This window comes from Sorex araneus, chromosome 8, assembly GCF_027595985.1.
Source record: "Sorex araneus isolate mSorAra2 chromosome 8, mSorAra2.pri, whole genome shotgun sequence".
Classification (NCBI taxonomy): Eukaryota; Metazoa; Chordata; class Mammalia; order Eulipotyphla; family Soricidae; genus Sorex; species Sorex araneus.
Genome location: NC_073309.1, coordinates 197,685 through 222,941, shown reverse-complemented (window position 1 = coordinate 222,941; position 25,257 = coordinate 197,685). Strand labels below are relative to the sequence as shown.

General features: G+C 57.3%; 1 protein-coding gene across 2 annotated transcripts in view; it reads right to left on the bottom strand.

Moving 5' to 3' along the window:
- The window catches only part of FANCA (FA complementation group A), a 28,946-nt gene extending 9,933 nt beyond the window's left edge, over positions 1-19,013 (bottom strand). For both annotated transcript variants that reach the window (XM_055145204.1, XM_055145205.1), the window contains exons 1-27: positions 18,896-19,013; positions 18,096-18,205; positions 17,115-17,208; positions 15,145-15,278; positions 14,961-15,056; positions 13,709-13,782; positions 11,598-11,710; positions 10,913-10,995; positions 10,276-10,309; positions 10,014-10,074; positions 9,491-9,603; positions 8,803-8,879; positions 8,555-8,696; positions 8,145-8,278; positions 7,346-7,456; positions 7,047-7,142; positions 6,914-6,973; positions 5,357-5,445; positions 4,813-4,873; positions 4,691-4,740; positions 2,756-2,832; positions 2,343-2,444; positions 1,539-1,663; positions 1,348-1,418; positions 1,116-1,212; positions 864-1,033; positions 368-464 (exon numbers count right to left, since the gene is read on the bottom strand). In XM_055145204.1, the coding sequence (XP_055001179.1) occupies positions 368-464; positions 864-1,033; positions 1,116-1,212; positions 1,348-1,418; positions 1,539-1,663; positions 2,343-2,444; positions 2,756-2,832; positions 4,691-4,740; positions 4,813-4,873; positions 5,357-5,445; positions 6,914-6,973; positions 7,047-7,142; positions 7,346-7,456; positions 8,145-8,278; positions 8,555-8,696; positions 8,803-8,879; positions 9,491-9,603; positions 10,014-10,074; positions 10,276-10,309; positions 10,913-10,995; positions 11,598-11,710; positions 13,709-13,782; positions 14,961-15,056; positions 15,145-15,278; positions 17,115-17,208; positions 18,096-18,205; positions 18,896-18,986 (2,562 nt within the window). In that variant the 5' untranslated portion in view covers positions 18,987-19,013. The remainder of the gene's footprint in view (positions 1-367; positions 465-863; positions 1,034-1,115; positions 1,213-1,347; positions 1,419-1,538; positions 1,664-2,342; positions 2,445-2,755; positions 2,833-4,690; positions 4,741-4,812; positions 4,874-5,356; positions 5,446-6,913; positions 6,974-7,046; positions 7,143-7,345; positions 7,457-8,144; positions 8,279-8,554; positions 8,697-8,802; positions 8,880-9,490; positions 9,604-10,013; positions 10,075-10,275; positions 10,310-10,912; positions 10,996-11,597; positions 11,711-13,708; positions 13,783-14,960; positions 15,057-15,144; positions 15,279-17,114; positions 17,209-18,095; positions 18,206-18,895) is intronic.
- Positions 19,014-25,257: the final 6,244 nt, after the last annotated feature.

The following is a 25,257-nucleotide window of genomic DNA, read 5'->3' as shown; positions in this document are numbered from 1 at the left end:
CCTGCTGAAAATTGGGACCAGGTGTGCTGACTGCCTGGCCAGGTGGCAGGTACTAAGACGACGAGTGAGAGAATCTTGACTCGACCAGTGAGGAGCCCCAGGCTACGGCGCTGACTGTGGGTTCCCCTCCTCCCCATTTTCAGAACTCAAAGCACTCTTGGGAAAAGGAAATGAAAAGAGGAACCCTAGGATATACCTTGTGTGTGATGGGGGGCAAAGCTCAGGGCTGACTCCCGGCTCTACACTCAGGAATCACTCCTATTGGTGCTTGGGGAACTGTACGGGGAGCCGGGGATGGAACGCGGGTCGGTCGCATGCAAGGCAAGAACTTTACCTGCTGTGCTATCGCTCTGGCCCCAGAACGTACCTTTTTAATGAGGTCTGCACCCAAGCTGCTGCACAGAGCACCCCGTGGCTGGGAGGGAGACTTGCAGAGAGAGTAGGAGATGGCCGCGGTGCAGAACCTGAACCCACAACAGGGGCCAGGCTGAGACGAGGTCCCGCAGTGGGGGGAGGGGACCAGATGCTGAGGTGTGTCCTTGCAGTGAGGGTCAGGGTGGGGGTGGGGCACAGACCCACACCTATCTCCCAGAAGTGTGCACACCACCAAGGCTCCCTGCTGTGCTAGAAACAGCGTGAGCAGAACAGGGAAGATGAGGGGGCCTGGACACAGACCAAGGGGGCAGGACGTGCCTGGACACAGACCAAGGGGGCAGGACGTGCCTGGCATGTGTGGGGCCCGAGTCCCAGCCTGGCGGCCCGCAACGCGAGACACCAAATCTGCCAGCTGGGCTGTGTGTCCCTGAGGAAATACAGATCCCAGAAGACATGGTCCCCGTGCCACGGGCAGGCGGGCAGCTCACCTGAGGCAGAAGAGTGACGATTCCCTGGAGGAGCAGCTCAAGGAGCTGCTCAGGAGGTCAGGAAGGGTGCGGGCGCCCACAGGCACCCGGGGCAGGACGGAGCTGGGCTCCCCCAGGTGGACGACCAGGGCAGCCAGCCCCAGGACATGTGCAGTGTGCAGACTTGGGCCCTGAGGGACGGAGAAGGAGGTGAGGGCGGAGGTGAGGGCAGAGGTGCAGGAGGGCGTCTGCAGATGCTGGGGTGCAGCCCACCTGGGGTCCGAGCAGCTGGCCGAGCCTGGTGAGCACAGCAGGGAGGAGCACGTGTCCACACATGAGCGCCGCGAACCGGGCCGCCCAGGAGCCCTGCCTGCAGGGGGAGTGAAGGGCACGTGGCAGCCAGGAGCCCGCGGGCGGCACCCCCCAGCAACCTGCCAGCACCGTCGGGGGCCTGCATGGCAGGTGCGAGAAAGGCCTCCCAGACCCCACGGTTTCTGGCCATTACCTGTCTGGGGGTGTGAAGTGGGAAGCCACGGTGACGTTCTGACAAAAAGCCGTCAGCAGGAGATCTACCACCTGAGGAGGGAAGCGGCCCTGACATCGCCATCCCGCACACAGCCGGGAGTGGCCCCGCCGCGCGCAGCCCACTCACACGTGCAGGGCCCAGAGTGACCCGAGCGCTGGGGCCTCACTCACCGCCTCTCCCCGTGGCTCCGGTGCTGAGGCTGGGGCAGCGAGCTGAAGCCGGGACACATCCTCGTCCTCGTGGCCCACGGCAGAGCTGAGCCGCTCAGCAACCAGAGCCAGCTGAGGGGACACGGCTGCCGAGGGGGCATCTGGTGAGCCGAGAAAGCAGCCTCTCTCTGGGGACTCCAGCCAGACACTGAGACGGAGCACAAGCCCACGGAGCACAAGCAGCCGAGCTGGCCTGACCAGCATCTCCACATGCTGCCCCCGGCACACAGGTGCAGCTGTGCTCAGGCCTGCGTCCTGAGCTCCAGGACCCCGAGGCCAGCGCTGCCCTCCAGACCCCCAGCCCAGAGACACTGAGGAACAAACAACAAGCTCTCGGCCTCTTCTGCTCCCTCCAGAGCCCCATCGGACAGAAACAGGACCCTCTTGCCCAGCAAAGAGAGCTTTAGACCAGATGCTGCGTTTCTCACATAAAACACACAAGTGCTGGGGCTGGAGCAATAGCACAGCAGGTAGGGAGTTTGCCTTGCACAGGGCCGACCCAGGTTCGATTCCCAGCATCCCATATGGTCCCCTGAGCACCGCCAGGAGTCATTCCTGAGTGCAGAGCCAGGAGTGACCCAAAAAGGAAAAGAAAACCACACAAGTACTAGACTAAACTGGGGTTGATGACACTCGGGGGTCTCTAGGACCCTTTCTACAGACAACCCCTAGCATCCCCTTTCTGGCTACCCAGCCCCCCATCCCGCTGTCTCTGCCCTGCTGAGTGCAGGCTAGAAGCAGGGTCTCTGCATGTCCCCCCGTCACCTTCATGCCGGACAGGGTCCGCCATTGCCTCCCGGAGCGCGTGCAGTGCAGCCTTGAGTGCCTCCAGCGGTTCTCCCAGCTGTGTCTGTGCCACTGCATCTGCTGTGGGGGTGACAGGACCGTCTGTCTGGGCCTGGGGCTGCAGGCACCTGTCCCTCCAACACTGTTATTTATATAGTCTATCTACAAATAAACGATAGAAAAAGTGGTTCCGGGCCAGAGTGATAGCACAGCAGGAAGGGCGTTTGCCTGGCACATGGCCAGCCCAGGTCCAATCCCCAGTACCCCATATGGGGCCAAGCTCAGCATGACACAGGGCCATGCCTTGCCCTCGGAGTCGGCTGTTTAGGTCCTCAGACTCGGGAGGACAACTGGAGAGCAGAGCAAGGCAGAGGACAGTCCTGCTGGCTTACTTTCTGGCTTCCCATCTTCGGCAGCAGAGCAAGCCTGGCGGTACGTGGAGTACAGAGACGGGGGGATTTTATCTGCTCTGGATCAGAAGGAAACATAAAATCAAGTCAACAAGGACCAATTCTCAAACTTACATTTCCCAAACTCATAAAAGAGAAACGTGACATAGGACATCAAAGTGAGTTAGAGTGGACTGTCCACACAGTCATCTTCAGAAAAACCAGTAGCCAGGACAGCGACCAGTGCCCGCCACGCACACTCCAAGCCTGGTTCGACCCTTAGTCCCCACAGGGTCCCCAACCCTGCCAGGGGACACCTTGAGTGCAGAGTCGGGAGGAAGCCCTGAGCACCGCTGGTTGTGGCCCAGAAGGAAAGAAAAAGCTGGTAGACACATGAAAGCTTGTGGTTCTGACTGTTTGTGTCAATATACGACCGTTTAACAGTCGCCCAATGGTGGCCATGGCGCACGTGACTGTGGCATCGGAGGTGGTGCCACCCACTCGTCTATCACTAATTTCCAATGCTGAGTGCAGATCTGGGTCAGCCGGAGAGCTCGTGTGACCCTGCACGAGGGAGCCCCCTCCCGTCACCAGCATGGCGTGGCCCCTGCAGACAGGGAGCAGGACTCCTGCCGCGGCAGCCTCTCTCGAGACACGTCCCACCACTAAGGGCCAGAGGAGCTAAGCACTGAGAGAACAGGACGCCAACAAGCAGGTCAGGCACGTGCCTGTGCCCTCGGTGCCTTCTGCGGGAGAGGCAGGAATGAATGATTTGGAAGAGAGCAGGTTCAAGGAAACTGGGTGTGCGGCCTGGAGCAGGGCTGGCAGACAGGCGCCTGGCAGTGCAGGTGAGGGGCAAGGGAGGCACTGGAGACAGTGGCGGGGCCTCCACACAGTCCTCTCCACATTTCTGTCCTATCATGTCCAAGGACACAGATTTCCAGAATAAATGGCCGGCACAGGGACCGGGAGGGGGACCTAGTGTGGGGCAGATGCCTGGTGTGTGTGTGCAGCCCGGGACCCAATCCCAGCACCACTGGTGCCTATAAAAAAGGCAAATAATAAGTTAAAAATGAAACACTTAAAAAGTCAAAGCCCCTTTGCTTCCCTTCGTCACCATCAGGCCAAGGGCCCACTCTCGGTGGTACCAGCCGAGGGCTCGAGTGCTGGGGATGGACCCTGCGAGCCCCGGGCTATATCCCTGGCCCAGTAAAACTTCCTCCTGGGCTTGGGGGTCACGCATACCCAGCAATGCTGTAGCTACTCCTGGCTCAGTGCTAGGGGGTCACTCCTGGCTGGGGGCGTGTTGTGGTGCTAGACTCAGTCCAGGGCCATGTGACAGGTTAAGTTCTTCACCACTGAGCCACCCGCAGCACAAGAACTGTCTCAATGCCAGATAAAAAAAAGTTGTTCTTCCTTCCTGGGCTGCTTTTTTCTTTCCTTTTGATTTCTGGGCTACTCTCTCTGGTGGTGCTCATGGTTGACTCCTGGCTCTATGCTTAGGGGACCACATGTGGTGCTAGGGGCTGACCCAAAGCCAGTGCCCTGTCCTCTGTCCTATCTCGCCAGCCCCAGGCTCTTTGCTGCCTTCCAGGGCCAGTCCCCATGCCCCTGGGAACCAGCATCTTGGGTTTCCTGCTACTCCTGCCAGTGGTCACTGGCGACCACAAACCCTGCGGCTCCGTGCAGAGACCGGAAGACAACCATGGCTGGCACCCATTCTCCTCCTTTCTCTGCTTTACCTCTTCTCTGGGGGCCATGATTATTAGCATGAAGCTACTTTAACTCCACACCAATCATCCGAAAGGTTCACTGGAGAATGATACTAAGATATTCAGAATCAAAGTCCTTCTCTTTGGAAGCACGACAGAGGCCAGGTTTTAAGTAAAACACGTGTCCTGGGCCCAGCAAAGCCCTGCTAGGAACAGCAGGCCCTACCTCTTCAGGGCCTCGATGAAGGCCACTCGGGCATCGGGGACCTGCGGGAGCTGGGGGAGACGGGTCACATGAGACGTCAGAGGTGGACGCAGCCCCTGGGCAGGGTCGGGAGGCCTACTGACCACGCGCGGTGTGAGCAGAGCAGGGAGGAAGTGCGACAGGAAGTAGGGCCTCCGGAAGATGCTGTAAGACACAGAGCACGGTGAGGCGTTAAACATGCCAGGTGGCAGGAGGAGCGGTCAGGGAGAGTCGGCCCACCCCCAGGGCAACACCTGGCCGCCTGCTTTCATGCTCAGACATCGCCACGAGCCACAGCTCAGCTGCCCACCCGAGGCACCTCCTGCAGGAGCAGCCGCAGCAGCCAATCTGCCACCTGGGGCCACAGGTCAGAAGGGCCGTTTGGATGGATGGTGGCCGTTCTCCAGGGGCTAAGCCGATCGGGGTGCCACAGCCACTAACCGCTTCACAACAAATAACCTCCCACATCACCCCACGGGGGGAGGAGCCAGAAGCAGGGGCCCTGGGATCAGACTGACCAGGCGTCTCTCGGGCCTGAGCCACTCTGTGTGGGAAGCTCTTCCAAAGGAGACACAGCACTGTCTCTCTCTAGGAGAGGGCCACGTGGCCGAGTCCCGGGTCTGTGTCCACCCAGCCACAGGGTCTTACCTGGCCTCCATGACAGCGACAGGGATCCGGCCGGTATGTTCAAACACCTCAATGGCCTTGCTGACATCCTGCTGTGCCTGGCAGTGCGGCTGGCTCCACGGGAAGGGAGGGGGAGGAGGGAGAGATGACCAGAGCTGGAACTAAGAGCCACGCTCTATCCCTGCCTGACTCCCAACAAAGGCCACAGAGCAGGCACACGTCCACACAGCAACAACATGCTGACTTGAAACGCCACCAAAGAGGGAGGTACCACTGTTTGCCACCCTTAGGAAGCTCCAGATGGAGCACAAAGAACTCGTGGTACCATATGGGCCCCTGTGAACCAGTCGTGATGCACCTCCAAGGCAGTCAAGGCTCCAAGCACACATGTCCAGGTGGGAAGGAGCACAGGACTCAGAGCCAAGACCCTCACAGGCTCCACAACTGAGATCCTCAAAAAGTCTCCACAGATGAGACCTCCACAGGCTCCACCCTGAGACACTCATAGGCTCCACCCCGAGACTCTCATAGGACTCAGCCGAGACCCACACAGGCTCCACAGCTAAGACCCTCACAGGTTCCACCCCAGACCCTCACAGAGCTCACAGCTGAGACCCACACAGGCTCTACAGCCGAGACCCTCACAAGGATCCACCCTGAAATCCTCACGGGCTCCACAGCCAAGACCCACACAGAGCCTGAGTCTCTGGAGCCAGAGCTGAGACACTCACAGGATTCACAATCGAGGCCCTCACAGGACTCACAGCCAAGACCCTCACAGGCTCCACACCGAGACTCTCACAGGACTCAGAGCTGACACCCATATCGGCTCCACAGCCAAGACCCTCACAGAATCCAGCCCAAGACCCTCACAGGCTCTACAGCCAAGACCCTCACAGGACTCACAGCCAAGACCCTCACAGGCTCCACAGCCAAGACCCTCAAAGGCTCCACCCGGAGACTATCACAGGACTCAGAGCTGACACCCATATCGGCTCCACAGCCAAGACCCTCGCAGAATCCAGCCTGAGACCCTCACAGGCTCCACAGCCAAGACCCTCACAGGACTCACAGCCAAGACCCTCACAGGCTCCACAGCTGAGACCCTCACAGAATCCACCCCGAGACCTTCACAGGCTCCACAACCACAACCCACAGAGTTTTCACAGCTGAGACCCTCACAGGACTCACAGCTGAGACCCTCACAGGGTCTACCTTGAGACTCTTACAGGACTCATAGCTGAGACCCACACAGACTCCAGTCTCAACCCACAGAGTTTCCACAGCTGAGACCCTCACAGGACTCAGCCGAGACCCACACAGGATCCATCCCAAGACCCTCACAGGCTCCCCCACAATACCCTCACAGGCTCCCTTCCCCTAAGACCCTCACAGGTCTCACAGCTAAGACCCACAAAAGCTGCCCCCCCCCCCGAGACATTCACAGGACTCACGGACGAGACCCTCACAGGCTCCACAGCCGAGACCCTCACAGGATCCACTCTGAGACTCTCACAAGACTCACAACTGAGACCTACCCCAAGATCCCACAGGCGTCTGCAACAGTGGGGACAGTACCTTGGGGACATCCCCAGCTGTAGACAGGTCCTCATACAGCCCCATGGCCTCCATAGGAACCTGCCGAGGGACAGTGTCAGTGTGCACGGCGGGGGGGCGGGCAGTGGGAGGGGCAGCACAGCGCGGGACGTGCCTGCAGGTCAGCCAGCCGGGTCCTGGCCAGCGAGGCGTAGTCAGTGAGCAGGGTGCGGTGCTTGCTGGGCACCAGTGGCGGGTGGAGGAGATGCACCTGCGGCAGAGGGTCACTTCCACAGCGTGCCGATGGGAGAAGCCCAAGGGTCTGCCCTGTGCTGGGGATGGTGGTCAAAGAAGGGGGAGCAGAACCCCCAGCCCCGCCCTCCTCTCCCCTGGAGGGGGCAACGACAACACCTGCCGGGGCAGCAGGAGGCCCCTACCCCAGGACCCCCACCCGGGACCAGTGTCAGGGCCCACCTGCAGGTACCGGGGGCCCTCGTAGGGCACCAGCTCAGCCAGGAATTTGAAGAGAAACACCAGCGCTTTCTTGCTGCTGACGTGGTGGCCCTGAGCACTCCCAAAAGAGGCCTGGTGAGAGAGTGGGACCGCAGGGCTCAGCACAGCACCACCTCCACCTCCTGCCAGAGCAGGGGTCTGGGACGCTGTGGCAGCTTCCGGATGGGTCAGGGCAAGAGCCCACCGAGTCTTCCCCGGGGCGCCCCTTCTGCCTGTGTGGGAACTGCCCAGGGCTTTTTCCTGCCATCACAGCCCCGACACCTGTGCCAGGCAGGGCCCTCCCCGGGAGATGGGGCCCCGTGAGGGTTGGCTCGGAGCATGATCCCTGCAGAAGAGGCAGGAAGGCATGGGCAAGTGGGCGGAGCCCTGTGGGCCGGTGGGAGGAGTCCTAGGGTAAGTGGGCGGAGCCCTAGGGCAGGTGGGCGGGGCATGGGCTGGTGGGAGGAGCTTCTACAAGGTGTCTGGGGCCCAAGAGGCGCCACGTCTACACAGTGTGACACTTGCAAGGACTGAGATGTTACAGAGGTACCGGCCCCCATCACAGTCCATCTGGTTTACCCCCACTCTCCGCCTGCCCATCACTCCCTCCTATGGGCATGGGGCTCCCCTCTTGTGAGTGCGCCTGACCCACGTGCACACACTAGTCCCTGGACAGAGGGCAGGAGGCCATCAGGCTTAAGGGCACTCGGCGGCCAGCCAGCCCTGCAGCGCTGACCCGGCAGCCTGCTCTGGGAGGCTCACTGCTCAGCGAGGGGCTGACCTGGAACCAGTCGGCATAGGATACGGACACAGCGGGGCCCTCCAAGGCAGCCTGACGGACAACCAGGAAGGCGGTGACCATGCTGTCCAGGTCACAGCTCTCGAAGGCACAGGCCAGCAAACGCGCCACCCAATCTAGGGGAGGGAGAACCGCCAGCATGAGGCCTCCCCATGTCTGTGAGGTGCACGTCACGTCTCTACACAACTCAGAGGGCTGGACACAGGCTCTGCGTGCAGCAGGCTCCACCCCCCACCCCACTCCCTGAGCGCTGAGCTGGGATGGTACTCCAGGGCCCTGCCAGTGTGGCCCCAGGACAAGCAGAGACTGCCAAGAGCAGAGGCCGAGGGCAGCAGGCTCTGGCTAGGCACTGCTGCCCTCCCCAAGCTGGACGGGGCCCCCCGCCCCCGCACCGTGGACCAAGAGCTGGGCCTGCGGCAGGCAGACCACCACTGCAGACACACAGGACAGCACGTGTCGCCAGTTGACCTCCTGGGCAGCCAGCACGTGCTGCAGAAGGCCGAGCAGCTCCTCCGCACTCAGGGGCACGAAGAGCTGCAAGAGAGGGTGAGCAAGGGGCTCTCCTGGTGGCCGGCAGACAGCCGCCGCCCCAGAAGGCCACGCCCAGGTCTCAGCACCCCAGAGGCCGAGCCGGACTCACTCCACGAAACAGGTCACGCAGCAGGGCTGGGGTTCTGGCGAAGGTCCAGTCTCTCTGCATCTGGAGCGCATCGGACACTTTACTCGGGGACAGACAGATCATCACGTCAGCAGCCACCCCTCTGGAAGCTCGGGTCGGAACCACCGTTCCCCTCGGTTATCAGCAAGTATCTCCCTATCAGGGGTTTCCTGTCACCAGACATCTCTGTCTGAGTCAGTTACCTGCTGGCAAGCCCTTATCACATCTGCTGGCCTTTCTAACTCCTCCGCCACACGCGTCGGGGTCACAGCAGCAATATGCAGGCGCGCAGGGGCTACCCACATGCCAGAGAGCAGACCAGTTCCCCGCCAGTTCTCTCCCTGGCCCTAATAGGCTCCTTTTTGATTTTGTTTTTAGATCACAGCTGTTGGTGCCCAGGGTTTACTCCTGGCTCTATGCTCAAGGAACAATCCTGGTGGGCGCCGGGAGTCATGGGGTGCTCCTGTCCCTGGGCACTGCTGGGCGTGGCGGTGGGTGGCACCCTTACCAGGGATCAGGCCCCAAACTACCTCATTGATTTCATTCTAAATTTTCTTGATGAGAATCTGGCATTTCCAAATCAAAAGGTGTTTAATGGTCGAACCCTGCCACCATCTCAAGCTCCTGTGACGAAAGAACAGGGGCCTCATCACCCCAGGTCAGGGCTCACCTCTCAGCACGGGCTCGTAGGTGAGGGTCCAAATCAGAGTCTGACGGGAAAACCTCTTCAGGGGCATGGCAGGCGCAGCCCCCGGGCAGAGCTGTGTGCCAAGGACGTGGAGCCTGCAAGGCAGTGCGGGTCGTCAGGCCCCCCCGGCCCCCCAGCAGGGCCCAGTACCTCCCGCACTGAACCCTGCGATGCACCCTGTGTCCAGGGAAGACGTCAGACAGCCAGGAAGGAAGCTCAGGGCCAGGTGGAGCCAAATGTGAACCCCCAAAGGCTGAAGTGGGGAGGAGGAAGCAGGAGCCTTCCACACCCAGCATTCGGACAGCTGCTCCTGGAAACGCGGCACACGCCGGCAGGGAGGCGAGCAGGGAGGAAGGGTGCCCCCAGCGCAGGAGAGAGAGGGAAGGCCGTGGATGGAAGCAGCGGGACAAAGAGAAGTGTCCCCCACACATAGCTGCAGCTCAGCGAAAGAGCTCGGAGGGAGACATGCCACGTCCCAGCTGTGCCCGCAGGCCCAGGAACGCACCAGGCAGCCGCCACCTTGAGTCCCGAGCTCCCCTCCGGCGCAGCCAGGACACCCAGGGCATCTGAGGGCAGATGTCAGGGCAGACGTCAGCACGCAGCCTCGCTCAGCCGGACCAGCCCCGTGTCTACACTCAGGGTGGGGGTGGCCCCAGAGCCCCAAACACTCATGACCATGTGAGGGCCCTGAGGGCCTCCCAGCTCAGCCGACCGACGGAGCACTAGGACTGGGGCTTGGGGCCCAGTCACAGCAGGAAGGGCCTCACCCTGCAGCATGCGCTGAAGTACCGTCACGGCAACCTGTAGAGATGGGCAGTGGTCACGGGAGCTCGCAGGACCCCAGACAGACGACACCACAGAACCTACCCCTGGCACCCGCCCAGCCACCCCTGCCGCTTCCCAGAGCTGTGCAGAGGCAACTCGACCTCAAGGGGAGTGTCCAGCAGTGCTCAGAGACCACATGGATGCCAGGGCCACACAAGGTAAGTGCCCTCCCACTGTCCTGTCTCTCCGACCCCTTTTATAAATTTTATAAAATATTATTTTAAATTTGGGCTGGAGAGCCACTCAGCTGGTGAAGCCCAGCTTCCCGAGTGTCACTGGACATAGCCCAAAACTCAAGGTCTGAATTCACTTAGTGTGTTGATTTCCAATGGTCAGGATAGGAACAGTGACCGTCCAGCCAAGCCTGAAGATGGCCTTCCCGGTCCCCTGTGCACACCAGGCACCTTCAGGGTCACCTCGTGATGGCCACAGGGCGCTCCCCAAGGCCAGTGCTGGTGGCATGCCACTGACTGTCTGGGAACCCGCATTCCTTCGTGCCACAGCCCAGGACTCGGCCAACTCCACCCCCCCCCCCCACCTGGGGCACTGGTCACTTGGCCGAGTCCACTTCCCGCCTACCTGGGGCACCTGGTCAGAGTCGGCATCTCCTCCCCGGTCTGTGTCCTCCTGGAACGCCCTGGACACTAGCACCTGCACTAGGTCTGGAACAAACACAACAGGGCAGCGTGCAGATGACAGGGCCACAGACACAGCTTGAGGGTGGGGCGGTCCAGGCACACGGCGATGCCGCTCCTGACCACACTGAGTCCACCCCACACGAGGACTCTCCACTAGCCAAGGCACACCTGCCCTGGGAATCAAAGCAGCATCTGAGGGTTTCTGTCACGTCTGGAACCCACACCAAGAGAAGGTCCAGAACATCCCAGGCTGATGGATGGGGCAGAAAACAGACTGAGAAAATCTGTGGCTAGACACAACCTTCTTATCTGGATTTAGGAATCAAAGCGGCTCACGTGACCAAGAGAGATGCAGAAAAAGGAATGGTCCTTTGCAGAGGAAAACGACCCCCAGGCCCCTGGAAAGGACATTCCATTTCTCATCTACCTGTCACTGCAGGTCCCAGCCTGCAGGGCCACTGGCCATGGCAGGGGCAGGCCACCCTGGAGGGGAGATGCTTAGAGAGACGGAAGCAGGAGCTGGCCTGCCCACGTCCCCAGCAAGATTCAACGAGGGCACCATGGAGACATTGGGCTGTGGGACCCCCACAAGGACTGTGCGCTCCCCCCAGCATCCCTCCACGTACCAGAGAGCACGGTAGTGGCAACCTGGGAGGGCTGACCGGGCACCTCAGCCTGCTCACACAGCAGGCGCAGCTTCTCCACGAGCCACGTGACCAGGGCCTGCGTGTCCGTGTGGCTGCAATATAAACAGACATGGGGCAGGTGGGGCCACGGAGGGCATCAGACAGGACAGGGACTCGAGAGGCAGAGTGCAGCTTGGCACACGGGGCCCAGTTCCATCCAGAGCACCACGGGTGAGGCCCAAGATCAGAAACACAAATTCGCCAATCAATTCAGAATATCCGCGTTTACGTGGGATGGCTGGTTCCCGGTGGGGAAAGGGAGTTCGGCTGGGCTGGGCGGACTCAGCGCTGCCCAGTCTAAGCACTGCCCGGAACGGCCCAGCTGTCGGCCGCCTTCTCAGAGATAGGACAGACAAACCTCTCCTCAGGACTCAGCCCACCTTGCCCTGGGGAAGTGGCTGGACACCTCCCGAAGCACGACGCTGCAGGCACAGCCTGCCCAGGTGCCTGCCTGTGCCGTGGACACAGTGCTCACCTCACCAGGAGGCAGAGACGCGGGGCTGGTGCTGGCCAGCGAACCACATCCTCACACTTGCAAGGAGGTGCTTCCCGATACGCAGCCATCACTTTAAATCGGATCAGTCCCAATATGTGAAGTGGAAGAGCTCTTTATCCCATGTACAATGTTTCTCATGTGGGGAGGGGCCTTCCAAGCAAAGCTCAGGGGCACTGACCATGAGACCCTCTCACTGACCGCAACACTCACCATCTGAGACTCTCTCACTGACCTCAGCACTGACTATCTCTGAGACTCTCACTGACCCTAACAGACCATCTATGGGACCCTCTCACTGACCCCAGCACTGACCATCTCTAAGACTCTCTCACTAACCCCATCACTAGCCATCTGAGACCCTCAGCACTGACCATCTGAGGCGCTCACTGATCCCAGCACTGACCATCTGAGACCCTCACTGACCCCAGCAGTGACCCATCCCTGAACCCGTCACTGACCAGCACTGGCACACCTGCAGACTCGACAGCCCCTTTCCCTGCCACTACAGTCGCTCAAGCCTCAGCCGTAATCCTGAAGGTGCACCCCAAGGCTCCCTTCAAGGGACAAACATCAGGTCAAGTCTGTTGACTGACCTAATGGACAGCTGGTGTCCGGACAAAACTGAAGGCAGATCTACTTATTCCTTCAATCAGCCTATCGGCAGCCCAGACTCTGCTGCTCTTGCATCAGGCATATCTGCTCAGAAACATGCTTTCCACATTACGCACTTCACTGACCTTTTAGAACTCCTGGATTTCTTTCATACTGAGTTCTTTCCCAATTCAAGACTAAAAAAAATCCTCCCGTGATTTCTTTGAGTTCTTTCTTAGAATCCCATTTCCCTCCTCTCTGGGTTACTGATCATTTTGCTGCATATAGTAAAGACTCGACTTTTCACCTTAGATGTGGTCCAGAGCCAAACACTGGCCTCGGCTTCCCAGGACAATGTCCATCCCCAGTCAGTCTACACAGAAAAGCCTGTGCTGTGGGCAGACCCCGCCAGATGCCCACTAGGAGGGAACCTCAGTCCCCGTGTCTCCGCATGCACTTTCCATTCCTTCCACAAACCAACTCTCCTTGCCTCCGCCCAAAGGTGGAATCTTCCAGAAAGCGAACACCTGGGCCCTGCCTCTTCCACACCGCTGGTCTGGGGACAAGTCTTTCTCAGGTTTGAGTCATTTTCCACAGCTCCCAAACAGTGCTTCCATGTCCCTCTCCTAGCCTTGGCCCAACTACGGAGTCAAGCTTTTAATAAAATCCCTCTTTTAAGGCCAGATCAGCAGTATAGCAGGCAGAGCCCTGACATTGCCCGTGCCAGCCCACGTTTGATCCCCAGCACCCATATGGTCCCGAGTCCCGGCAGCAGTGACCGAGGGCAGAGCCGGGGGTCAAAGCAGGAAGTGGTTCCACACACTCTCAGCCTTGCTCCCCAGGGGTCTCTAGCCACAGGGACGTCCTTGCCAGAGAAGAGCGAGTGTGCACGTGATGGGCCAACCCCGGCGGGTGCCCTAACAGCACAGCTAAGGCCCGAGGACACTGCCAGCAGGCAGGTTACCTTTCCAGCAGCTCCTGGAAGCGCACAATGTTGTGAGTGTGGAGATGCCACACAGCCTCCAGCGCCAGCGATTTCTGAAGAAAGGAGGTGCCATGAGTCTCTGCCCAAGTCTCCACAGTGCACCCACCTGTGCCCTGAGCCACCAGGCTCTGTGGAACACAGACACGGACACGTGACTCTCCAGCACCTGGACGTGCCCTGGACCCCCCTCCCCACCCACCTCCACCGGAGCCCAGGCCCACACACCTGCCAGCTCCCGCTCCCTGTGGCCCTGCTCCTCTCACACGAGTGCACCAGGCCCATTTCAGAACCCGAGTGGTCCCTCACCTCTCTAGACAGTCCTGCCTCACGGCCGTGCACACCTGTGAGAGGCCTCACTGCCACAGCACCCACGTGGCCTCCTGCGCGCGTGGAAGCCCCCTGCCGCCAAGGCCCCCTGCTCACCCAGCTGCACCTCTCACACCCCACACAGCATCCCACTGACCGCAGTAACTTTCCTGGCCGCCCCTGTGCCTGCAACCGTCAGCTCGCCTGTGCTCAGCACTCCCTCTCCCAGGCTCTCGTGAGCACAGACACCTGCCCTGACTGAGCAAGCAAACAGCTGCCCGGGACACCAGGCAGTGTGGCATGTGTGTCCGCTTCCTAGATACCTTCAAGCCCTGCGGAAGAAACAAGGGCGCAAAGGAATCTTGGGTTCATTCCCTGGCACTACCTGGTCCCCCAGCGGTGCTCTGAGAGGATCCAAGAGCACCACCAGGAGTGTCCCCCACAAAAAAATTATATATACAGTAAAAATTAAGAAGTAAATAACCAAACAGGAGTTATGCGTTTTCTCCATTATTCAAGTATCTATATATCAACTAAATTAAAAATGCCCCCAAATAAGCTGATAACTACTATTGGGGGTCCCTCAGCAGTGCTTGGAGGACGCGTAGCTCCGGGGGCCAAACCCAGGCCTCTTCATGCAAACCACACGCTCAGCCCACTGAGCTTTCTCTCCAGCCCCAGAACAGACGATGTCTCAGCCACGTCCCTGAGCCAGCCAGCACGGCCCGGGCACTTCTTCATATTAATATGCTACAGAGACAGAAAATCCCATTTTTGTGACACATCTCATCTTAATAAACCATTGACAGAGGACATCGAGAAACATGGTAGTTTGGGGGCTTCCTCCGTCCTCACAGAAACACTTGCTGAAGCCCCCAGAACGCAGGTCTCTGCAGCTTCGCCCACAGCAGACCCCCAGACTCACCTGCTCTCTCCACAGCTCCTGACAGCAGTGGTGGCGGGAAAGCATGCCGTGTGCAGAGAAGCAGCGCACGGTCTCCAACAGAGAGGCCAGCTTCCTCTGGGGAGAGAACAGGCCCAAACGCCCTATTTCTCAGGATGACAAGGAGCCAGGGCAGCACGGCCTCCCTGCTGGAGCTGCGGCTTACCCTCTGCTCTGCACTCAGCAGCACCCCGGCAGGGGCTGCCCCACAGAGCTGCAGCAGGCGGGAGGCGACCAGCTGGCTGCACAGATCCAGCACAGGGACCCCCAGCCATGAGGCTTGGTCCTGCAGTGCAGAGCCTAGAGCGAAAAAGGCAGACAGCATCTCAGAGCAAGCCCTGGCCACAGCCCCGGGAAAAGCAGACAGCGCTAGAGGGGACAGAGGCGTCATGGAGGCAGCTTCAGGGAGCTCCTGCGATCCCAGGCCAGCAGCACGAGGCAGACAGACATGCCCCGTCACCCTTACCTTCTGGGGAGGGGAGACTGAGACGGGCCCAGTTCTGTGTGGGCACCTGGGTGCCCCAAACAGTGCCCAGGGTCTCGCCTGCATCCAGCCAAGCGAGATCGTCAAGGGCTCAGCAGAGCACTTGCTTAAAGGCCTGGATCCCTACAACAGGTGCCCACAGGTGAGCACATTCTTGTTTGGCATCTAAAAACAGATGTTTAATGAGCACCTGAGGTATTTTCAGGCCCTGAAAACACACAACATGTGAATGAGCACAAAGTAGCCACAACGGTCACTGGTCACAACAAAATCTGTCTGGCAGGGAAGAGGTCCTGGCATAATCCCCAATACCAGGAAGAAAAGAAAATTCATCAGCTGCCATGTTCAGGGTCTCGGACCTGGGTCTGGGCATCACCCCCAAGCCCCAGGAGGGACCCACCCACCTTCAGACCTGGGGATCTGTGCCCAGGCTGCCTCAGGGGAGTGGGGGCCAGGCCCCAGGTGCAGCCACCACAAGGTACCTGCCTTCCTGCCTTAGGGTCAGTCACTGTGCAGGCAGGAAGCCAAATACAAAGGTTTTTTTAGAGTGATGGAAAAAAATCAAGAGGACAGAGACAGGGGGCGGGGCATCACCATCGATGACCCTGGGCACAGAGCCAAGTACGTCCCTGAGACTCACCAGGTGTGATTCCAACCCCTTCCCACGCCCACTCCCCACAAAAGAAAAAAAAATTCAAGGCTAGGAAAATGGCTCCAGCAGAGATCTGAGTTCATTCTGGCACCATGAAAGTAAAGAAAGGTGGTAGCTAGTATCATCAGTAGGAAAAAAGAACTCAGAAGTAATGAATTGTAGGGACAGTGGGGAGGGCAATTGACTGGCATGCAATTGACCCAGGTTTGATCCCTGAATGTAGAGGCAGGAGTCAGCCTTAAACACAGTCAGATGTGGCCCCGAAACAAAAATCATTAACTGAGGGTTCATTTATATTTAGAACCACGGTTAAGAGACTCCTATGTAAAGTATAGGCCAGTGATGCTCAGGGGGTTGTTACTCCTGGCTCAGCAATCACAAAATACTCCTGGTGGTGCTTGGGGCACCATATGGGATGCCAGGGATCAAAGCCCGGTTTGCTACATACAAGGCAAAAAACCTCCCCCCTGTACTACTGCTCCAACCCCTCAACTCTACGCCTTGATCCAAAAATAAAGGAAGTATGTATTTCAGCTTATTGAATGAAATGACATATAATCTGTGAAATTAAAATGCAATTACTGTTGCAAAGATCAGTGAGATGACCACAGTAGTCACTGATCCAGCTGAATTACTACTTAAATTGACATTGGTGGAAATTTAAAACAGATCTGTGAAAATAAAAACAAAAACAAAAACAGATCTGTGAGCTGGTTCGTCTCTCTGAAGCAAGTCATCACAACATGGAAACGAGGGCCACCCCATTAACGGCCCCTCCCCTAACCTCACACAGCACAGGAAGCACTCTTCCAGGACCCACATCAGCTTTCCCCACTGCCCTGTCCCCAAGTGTCCCAAAGGGCCACTTCTGAAGTTCAACAACTGCCTCATCATGAGCAGGGAGCCACTGTTACCTGGAAGGAGCTCTGCACAAATCCAGGTCACTATATAGGAAAAGCTCTTCCTAACTCCACACACCCAGAGACAAAGCCCTACTTACTGATAATCCAGCTGGGAAGGCCAGGGCTGGCCTCAGGGCTGCCAGGGTCCGTCCAGAGGCTGAGACTCAGCTCTCGGTGTGGTGTGCCTTCCACCTAGAAACCACACCCCTCCGTTTCATGACAGCAGCCTGGCGAGCACAGCCTCGGCCACTGCCGACAAGCCGCTGAGGTGGGGACTATGGCTGGAGCATGTGTGAGCCGAATCCCCAACACCATCACTGGGTCTGGTCCTTTATTTTCCTTTTTGGTTTTTTTGGCCACACCTGGCAGTGCTTAGGACTTACTCCTGGCAGGGCTCAGGGGGATACATAAGGTGTCAGGACTCAAACCTGAATGGGGCGTATGCAAGGCAAGTGCCTTACGCACTGTACTATCTCTCTGGCCCTGGTCCCTATTTAAAAAAAAAAAAAACAAATCTGGGACCAGAGCAACAGTACAGCGGGTAGGGCATTTGCCTTGCACATGGCCGACCCAGGTTCAATCCCTGGCATCCCATACTGTCCCCAAGCACCGCCAGGAGTAATGCCTGAGTGCAGAGCCAGGAGTAACCCCTGTGCATCGCTGGTTGTGACCCAAAAAGCAAAAACAAAACAAAACAAAACCTTAGTGGACATAACTAATCGAGTCGAGAATTATTAAGTCTATTTCCCCAGTTCTTTTATCTCCAAAGACAGAAATGATCCAAATTTCTTTCTCACCTGCACAAAATCAAATGGGTCCTTCTATCAGATCAAACGCTTCTGTGCGCCTTAACAAGTCTGGGGAAATACTGAAGGGCCTGAGCAGCCTACTGCTGGGCACCGGCCACCCCGATAACAACAGACACAACACAACCTGGGCCAGAGGGGCTGGGCTCCCCTGTGCCAGTTTGATCCCAGCAACACCAGAAGTGATCCCTGAACCTAAGTCCAGGTGTGGCCGCCAAGTTAACAACAGAACCACCTGGACTCGGCTGCACTGCCAGGCGCCACCTCTCTCACCTCGAGCAGAAGGCCCTTCAAGGCCAGGTGCCGTCTCAGGAGGCTGGCCGCAGCTGCTCCGAGCTCCTGAGCCCTGCGGGAATCACACTTCTGTCTCTTGACTCTTCCTGCTAAAGGAAAAGCCCGTTTAAAAAGCTCTGAGCACCCCCAAAACCTCACCCAAGGAGACCACACACGCCCCAGGGAAAAGTCACTTATGTGAGATTCCTTCTAGCTAAGCATCAGGGACCCCGACAAGCCCACTTGGGGCCAGCACTGTCCTGAACACACAGGAAGCAGAAAGCCAGGTTGCCCACCGAGAAACGAGGGGGACGAGTAGCGGGGCTCCTCGGGGTCCCAGAGGCAGCACTGCGGTGCTCCTGGGCCTGAGTCCTGCAGAGCTGCCCGCGTGTGCGGGGCCACCCTTCCTCTAAACGTCCTTCCTGCATGACAGGATGCACAGGGGGGCACTGCGGGGGTCCACTGTGGGCCAGGCTGGTCCGGACAGAAGAGCTGAGATGCGGGGTCGGGGCAGGGAGCAGAGATGCGGAGCCGGGAGGGAGGCCAGGATGCGGGGTGTGTGGGGGGCGAGGGGCAGAGATGCGGGGCCAGGCAGAGGTGCGGGGTCGGAGCGGAAGGAGCAGAGATGCGGGGCCGCAGAGATGCGGGGTCGGGGCGGGAGGAGCAGAGATTTGGGGCCGGGCAGAGATGCGGGGCCCGGGACCAGGACACGCACATGGAGGGTCTAAGGAGGCTGTCGGGGGCGGGACCCCGGCAGGATAAAAACGCGAGTGGTCGCGTTCGGGACCCCGCCCACCTACCCAGCAGCTCGGCCCACGTCCTGCGGCGGCCCCGCGAGCCCGGGTCCGAGACCCCGTCCGGGGCCGCGCACTGGCGCCACCAGCTCGACATGACGGGATCGCGGGGTCCGGCCCGCGCTTCCCCCTCATTGGCTGCCTCCCGCGCTGCCTGCCCATTGGCTGCGGCCAGGCGCGCGCGCTCATTGGCTGGCGCGATCGGCCACACTGGGGTGGAGTCTGGCTGGAAGCCCTGCTTGGCGAGGGAGTGGGGAGGTGTTCGAGGCTGCCATGCTGAGAGTGGCGGAAGGAGAGAATCAGAAACTGCTATGCAGGCTAGCAGTAGAATCAACCTGGCGAACCCTAAAGGGCATCACGTGCGAGACAGATGCGGCCCGGTCCTTAGGTCCAAAGTGACCCAGCACTGGGCGCAGCGACAGTACAGGGCCCTTGCCTTGCAGGCTGCCGACCCAGGTTCAATCCCTGACATTGGTGTTGGTGGGCCCACAGGTGGCTTACATGAGGGGAGGAGAGAGAAACAGACATTTTCTCCCAATCCACCTCTTGCCACCCTGAGACCCAGCTGGGAAGACCAGGACTGATAAAGTCTGAGACGGGCCAAAGCACCCCAGCCAGTCCCACCAGGTGGCTGTCAAGCCACACCTGATGTCCGCTTGGTATTCTCCACAGGGAGTTGATTTCTCAGGTTGGATTTCTCAGGCTGGAGTGAGGATTTGCTCTTTTCAGGAAAGTCAGTAGCCCTAGGCCTTACCCAGGGCTACTGGGCTCTTGTCTTGCCTCGCAGTAAAGAATATCAGGACTAGATGAGCAGTGAAGTAAAATAGATTTTATTTGGAGGGTTTTTGAAGGTGAGAAGGAGGGAGAGAGAGAGAGAGAGAGCAATGTGTTCGAGGGAGAACGTGGGCTTCTCCAAGGGCAGAGAGAGCCCCTACACACACCTAGCATTAGATAGGAAAGCACACATCTCAAGAGGGGAGATGCCGGTGACATGTGCTTGGCCACCACATGTGCTTGACCACGTGTGAGCAAGCAGCACATGGACTCTGGTAGCATACACGTACCCTTCCTTTTTTCAAGGTGGCTTTATAGGGTTTTTCCAACCTACCCCCACATGGGGCTTCTACCTAGATAAGAGTCCCTTGCTAGGGTTGTTGCTAAGTGGGTAGAATTGGGTGCCGCCTTTGAAAGACCTTTTTCTGACCTTTGGTCCTACTGTATCTTCTCTTCAAGGATGGGTCCATGCTTCTCTAGTCTGGGATAGCTGAGTTAATTGGATCAAAGGAAGGAATTGAGGGTTTTCCAGTAATTTCCTTTAGGGCCTTTCTGTAGGGAGGGAGGGAAGGAGGGGCCCATCTCCTCAAAGTCTGTTGCTGGAGAAGGTCTTATCAGCTCTTTCTTTCTGCATTCACAAAGTGGGTGAGATTTAGGACTAGTGGCTTTATTATAGCACTGTAGCACTGTCATCCAGTTGTTCATTGATTTGCTTGAGTGGGCACCAGTAATGTCTCCATTGTGAAACTTGTTGTTACTGTTTTTGGCATGTCGAATATGCCTCAGGTAACTTGCCAGGCTCTGCTGTACAGGCAGGATACTCTCGGTAGCTTGCCAGGCTCTCCAAGAGGGACAGAGGAGTCAAACCTGGGTCGGCCGCGTGCAAGACAAATGCCCTACCTGCTGTGCTATTGCTCCTGCCAGTGGCTTTATTGTACTGTAGCACTGTTGTCCCGTTGTTCATCGATTTGCTTGAGCGGGCACCAGTAACATCTCCATTGTGAGACTTGTTACTGATTGTTTTGTTTTGTTTTGTTTTGGGGTCACACCCGGCAATGCACAGGGGTTCCTCCTGGCTCTGCACTCAGGAATTACTTCTGGCAGTGCTCGGGGGACCATATGGGATGCTGAGAATCGAACCCGGGTCAGCCGCGTGCAAGGCAAATACCCTACCTGCTGTACTATCACTCCAGCCCCATTGTTACTGATTTTGGCATATCAAATATGCCATGGGTAGCTTGCCAGGCTCTGCCGTGCAGGCAGGATACTCTCGGTAGTTTGCTGGGCTCTCTGAGAGGGACGGAGGAATCAAACCTGCGTCGGCCGTATGCAAGGCAAACACCCTACCTGCTGTGCTATCGCTCCAGTGGTTTTATTACTTCCGGAAATTTCACTGCCATCATGGGGTGGGGGTCTTCACACTAACCTACCTGCCTGCATCATATTGACATTCCCCAGTTCCTGCCTGCGCCCTTCAATGAAGCCAACAACAATACCCAGAGCCAAGTTCCAGAGCCAGACCCCATGGGAAGAGGCAAGTCCACGTGAGAGGGGTGTGTCCAGCCTACAGACAGAGGAGAGCCTGGGCTGGTGGCGCCCCAGGCTGCCTGTGCCAGCGATATGGGGAGACGTGAGGCTGGCGGGGTATGGAAACCCTAACTTAGAACCATCGTCTGGTTTATCACAGACCAGGGACCTGCCCCTGTGCAAGATCCCTAGAGAAGGCAGAGCTCAGTTCTCTTGCTCCATATTGCAGCTAATCACAGTCCCAAGATTCCTGCAGGGCATGCAGCTAGCTTGCAGCTAGTGAAGAGCAAAGACCAAATGAACCAGGTGTGCACCGTGCCTGTGCTGCCCAGGCTGAGGCTCTCTGATGACCTGGGACATGTGTGCACACATACACAGGTAGGCATACACAAGCACATACACAAGCACATTTGTGCACACACAGGCAGGCACACATGTACGCACACACAGACAGGCACACGTATGCATATGTGCCCATATGTGCACATACACAGGCGGGTACACATGCACATACACAGTGGGCACACTTACATGCTCCCTGGGAAATACCTCTGATTTCAGAGCTGGGTGTCATCCCCCTTTCAGCCAGAAAAGAAAAGCTTCTTAAGTTGCCCTTCATAGAGGCCAACCACTGTGTCCATCCTTAGTACTCTTGTTTTGTTTTGTTTTGTTTTTTTCAGCCACACTTGACGATACTCAAGGGTTACTCCTAGTTCTGCACTCAGGAATTACTTCTGGTGAACCTCAGGGAACCATCTGGGGTGCCGGGGATTGAGTCTGTGTGCAAGGCATGTGCCTCCCTGTTATATTATCAGTCCAGCCCCCAAACCCTGGAATGTCTTCAAGGAAGAACCATGGCCTTTGAGTGTTCTTTACTGAGAACCGCAGGACAAACCCCTGCCCTCCCCGCCCCCAGCTGCTGGGCTTGCTCTAAATCTTGGCCCTGCTCAGGACAGCAGGTTTTTCTGTCCTCCCTACATCCCTCCTCTCCTCTGTCCCAGGCCAGTCTCAATCCCAGTCTAGAAATGCCTGTCCCAGCCCTTCCCTTGGGTAGTCCTGGGCTCACTTTCAGAGAGAAGCACAGCCCGGCTCAGCCAGGCTTCCCCTGGGGGTTTACCGCCACCGCTGTATCATCATCCCAAAATAAACCTAACACACAAAACTCTCAGCTCTCCAGTTTCAGCTTTTCCTTGCAGAACAAAGAGGGCATTCAGACCTGAGTGCTGGGAGAGGCGTCGCAAAGTGCTCTGCTCTCAGAAGCCTGGGGTTCATCTGTGCGGGAGGGCCCCAGCCCCACCCACCACCTCACAGGGCACTAAAGGGCCTTGCCTCAAATGGTCTTTGTCTTTTTACTTTTTTTCTTTTCTTTTTGATTTTTCTTGCAGTTCCTGGGTGAACCCAGGTCTCATGCATGCAAGACAGGCACTTTGCTCTGTCTTGAGTCCCAAATCTTTTATCTTAAACCCAATCACCCATGTGCCTGACTCACTTGGGCCTTTGTGCAAAACACTCAAATCATTTCCAGAACCCTACTCACTCCAGAGTCCTGGAACCACTGTCCTTGGTACACCTGGGACCTGGATTTTGGCTTGCAAGAGCCCAAGATCGGGGCCCCTCTCATGCCTGTGTCTGCAGAGATGCTGAGGGTGTTTCCTAGAGAGGTTTAGTCACCAAATGCAGCCTGTGGTGTGTACCTGGCTGAGCCCCTGCGAAGTTTCTCCCAAGCATCAGACACAGAGCGTGGGAGAGACAAGCGCATCTATGTGGCCCCTGGTTTCACCGAGTAGCTGTGGAGAACGTGCCCTTTCGTCTCCCTGACAACATGCTCTGGGAGGTGTGGTGCGGGAAGCCTGCCTTCTCCTGGCACAGACACCAAGTCACATGCTGGCAACGAGAACAGCCTGCTCCCCAGGTGAATACTGCCAGAACATCTCTGCTCATGGACCATGCGGCAATGATGCTCCATCCAGACCCACGCCCCGGCAGTGCTCATGGCTGCCTCTGTGTGGAGGGATCACTCCTGGCATCTTGGCAACCAAGGGAGTGCTGGGGATTGAACTTGGTTTGACTGTGTGTAAGACAAGCACCCTGCCCGCTGTCCTCTCTCTAAAGCTAAGCAGGATTGGTTCTTACACAAGATGTTTCTATTCTGTCCCCAGCACCACAGCCCAGAACCTCTCTCCAGGATCCCCCAGGAGTCCTTGTGGTTTGAAATGTTGTATGAAGCACAGGTTTCGGGAGCAGGCTTCAGGTGAGCCAGGACACGGAGCCCTAGAGCCTCCAGCAGTTTCCAGAGCGGCCTGGGCAGCCCACACACTTCTCTACCTGTCCCTGAATCATTTTTTCTGGGATTTTATTCTTTTGAGGGCAAGTGATGCTCAAGAGACCCTGGGGTCACTCCTGGACATAACTGGCTAACCATAACAGACAGGCCAGCACTCAGGCCAGTGGCTCTGAGGTCCCCCAGAAACCTCCTGGGCGTTGGGGGGTGCGGAGCTGGGGATGGGACTCAGGCTTCACATGTGCAAAGAGACCCCAACTCCCCTGCTACCTCCAGACTCCACAGGCATCTCTTGAGTCTGGGGAGTTTTCTTTCTAGAATCCTGATGAAAAATCCAGTTACAGAGGCACTAACATTTCTGATTCCATGTTTTGAGTGTCACATGCTCCATGGACAACAGAGCAAGTGTCCCTATAGTAGGGTGCTGCCTTTGGGCACGTGTCTCGTCTTCAACAGCGTGCTCAGAGCTGGAGCAGTGGGGCCCACATATGGGAGTCGCAGGCTGACCTAAAATGTTGACTTGAAAAAACAGGAATGATAGTACAGAGGGTAGGGCCCTTGCCTTACAACACTAACAGGAGTTCGATCCCTGGTCCCCACCTGACCCCCCCAAACCCACCGGGAGCAATTAACAGGGTCAGAGCCAAGAGTAAGCCCTGAGTACTACTGGATGTGACCCCCAAACTAAGTAAAAAAAATAGGCATCACATCCCACCTGACACCATACACTCTCCTAACCACCCCCACTCCCCACCCCACACACACTCCCTAACCCCCACACTCCCCACTCCCACATTCCCCCCACACACTCCCCACCCACACACACTCCTGTAGGATAACATGGGGTTTGTCCTTTTAGCCTTGCCTTAGGGAACATAGTTTACCTTAAAGCAATGTCCTTTCTGTATGGACACAGGAAGACAATATTGTGCTTGTAACTTGGGAATTGATTGACTCCAATAATATTTACTCCTGGGCATCTGCTTTCTTAACTCAGTTGCCCTCAGTTCCTAGCACTCCAAAAGCAGGGTCCCAACGAGGAACAGGATGGATCCAGGGCAAGCGGTGAGTTATGTGCTACCCTGGCATCGAGATAGGCCAGGCCAAAGGGCCACAATACTCAATTATAAGTTGAGGGCATGATCATGGACAGTGCTGTCATGATCCAAAGGTAACGACGAGACTAGGACCCTGCTGGGGTTAGGAAGACTAACCTGGCCTGAGGACTGTGGTCTGGAATATATAGTGAATGCCCTCAGGAAGAACCAAACTTTAAGGTTATATCTCTTACTGTGCTCATACAGAATAACATTGTTAGAAATATTAGAAGTAGATTTACCATAACTATTTAAGTAGATTACTAGCTCACACCCTGATACACCCTTGTTTGGACTCCCACCCTTGAGTGGATTTCCTTAGATGAGATTTTGTTAATCTCTTCGAGAAATGGTTTTATCCTTCTTTGTTAATGTTCAACCCATCTTGGTGTCACCACCCTATGTAATTTGCTATATAAACTAAGACTGTGGGGGCACTGAGGGGAGCTAGGAGAGAAAGAAGACAAGGGAGACAGAGGAAGAAGGAGACAGAAGAGGGAGACAGATGAAGAAGACAGGGAGATAGAAGAGACAAGGAGACAGAAGAAGGAGGCAGAAGAAGAAGGCAGAGGCAAGACAGAAGCTGCAGAGGTAGGACAGAAACAAGGAGAAGAACAGAGGCAAAGAGACAGACGCAGAGAGACAGGCACAGAGAGACAGGCATAGAGGAAGATCCAGAGAGAGATCGA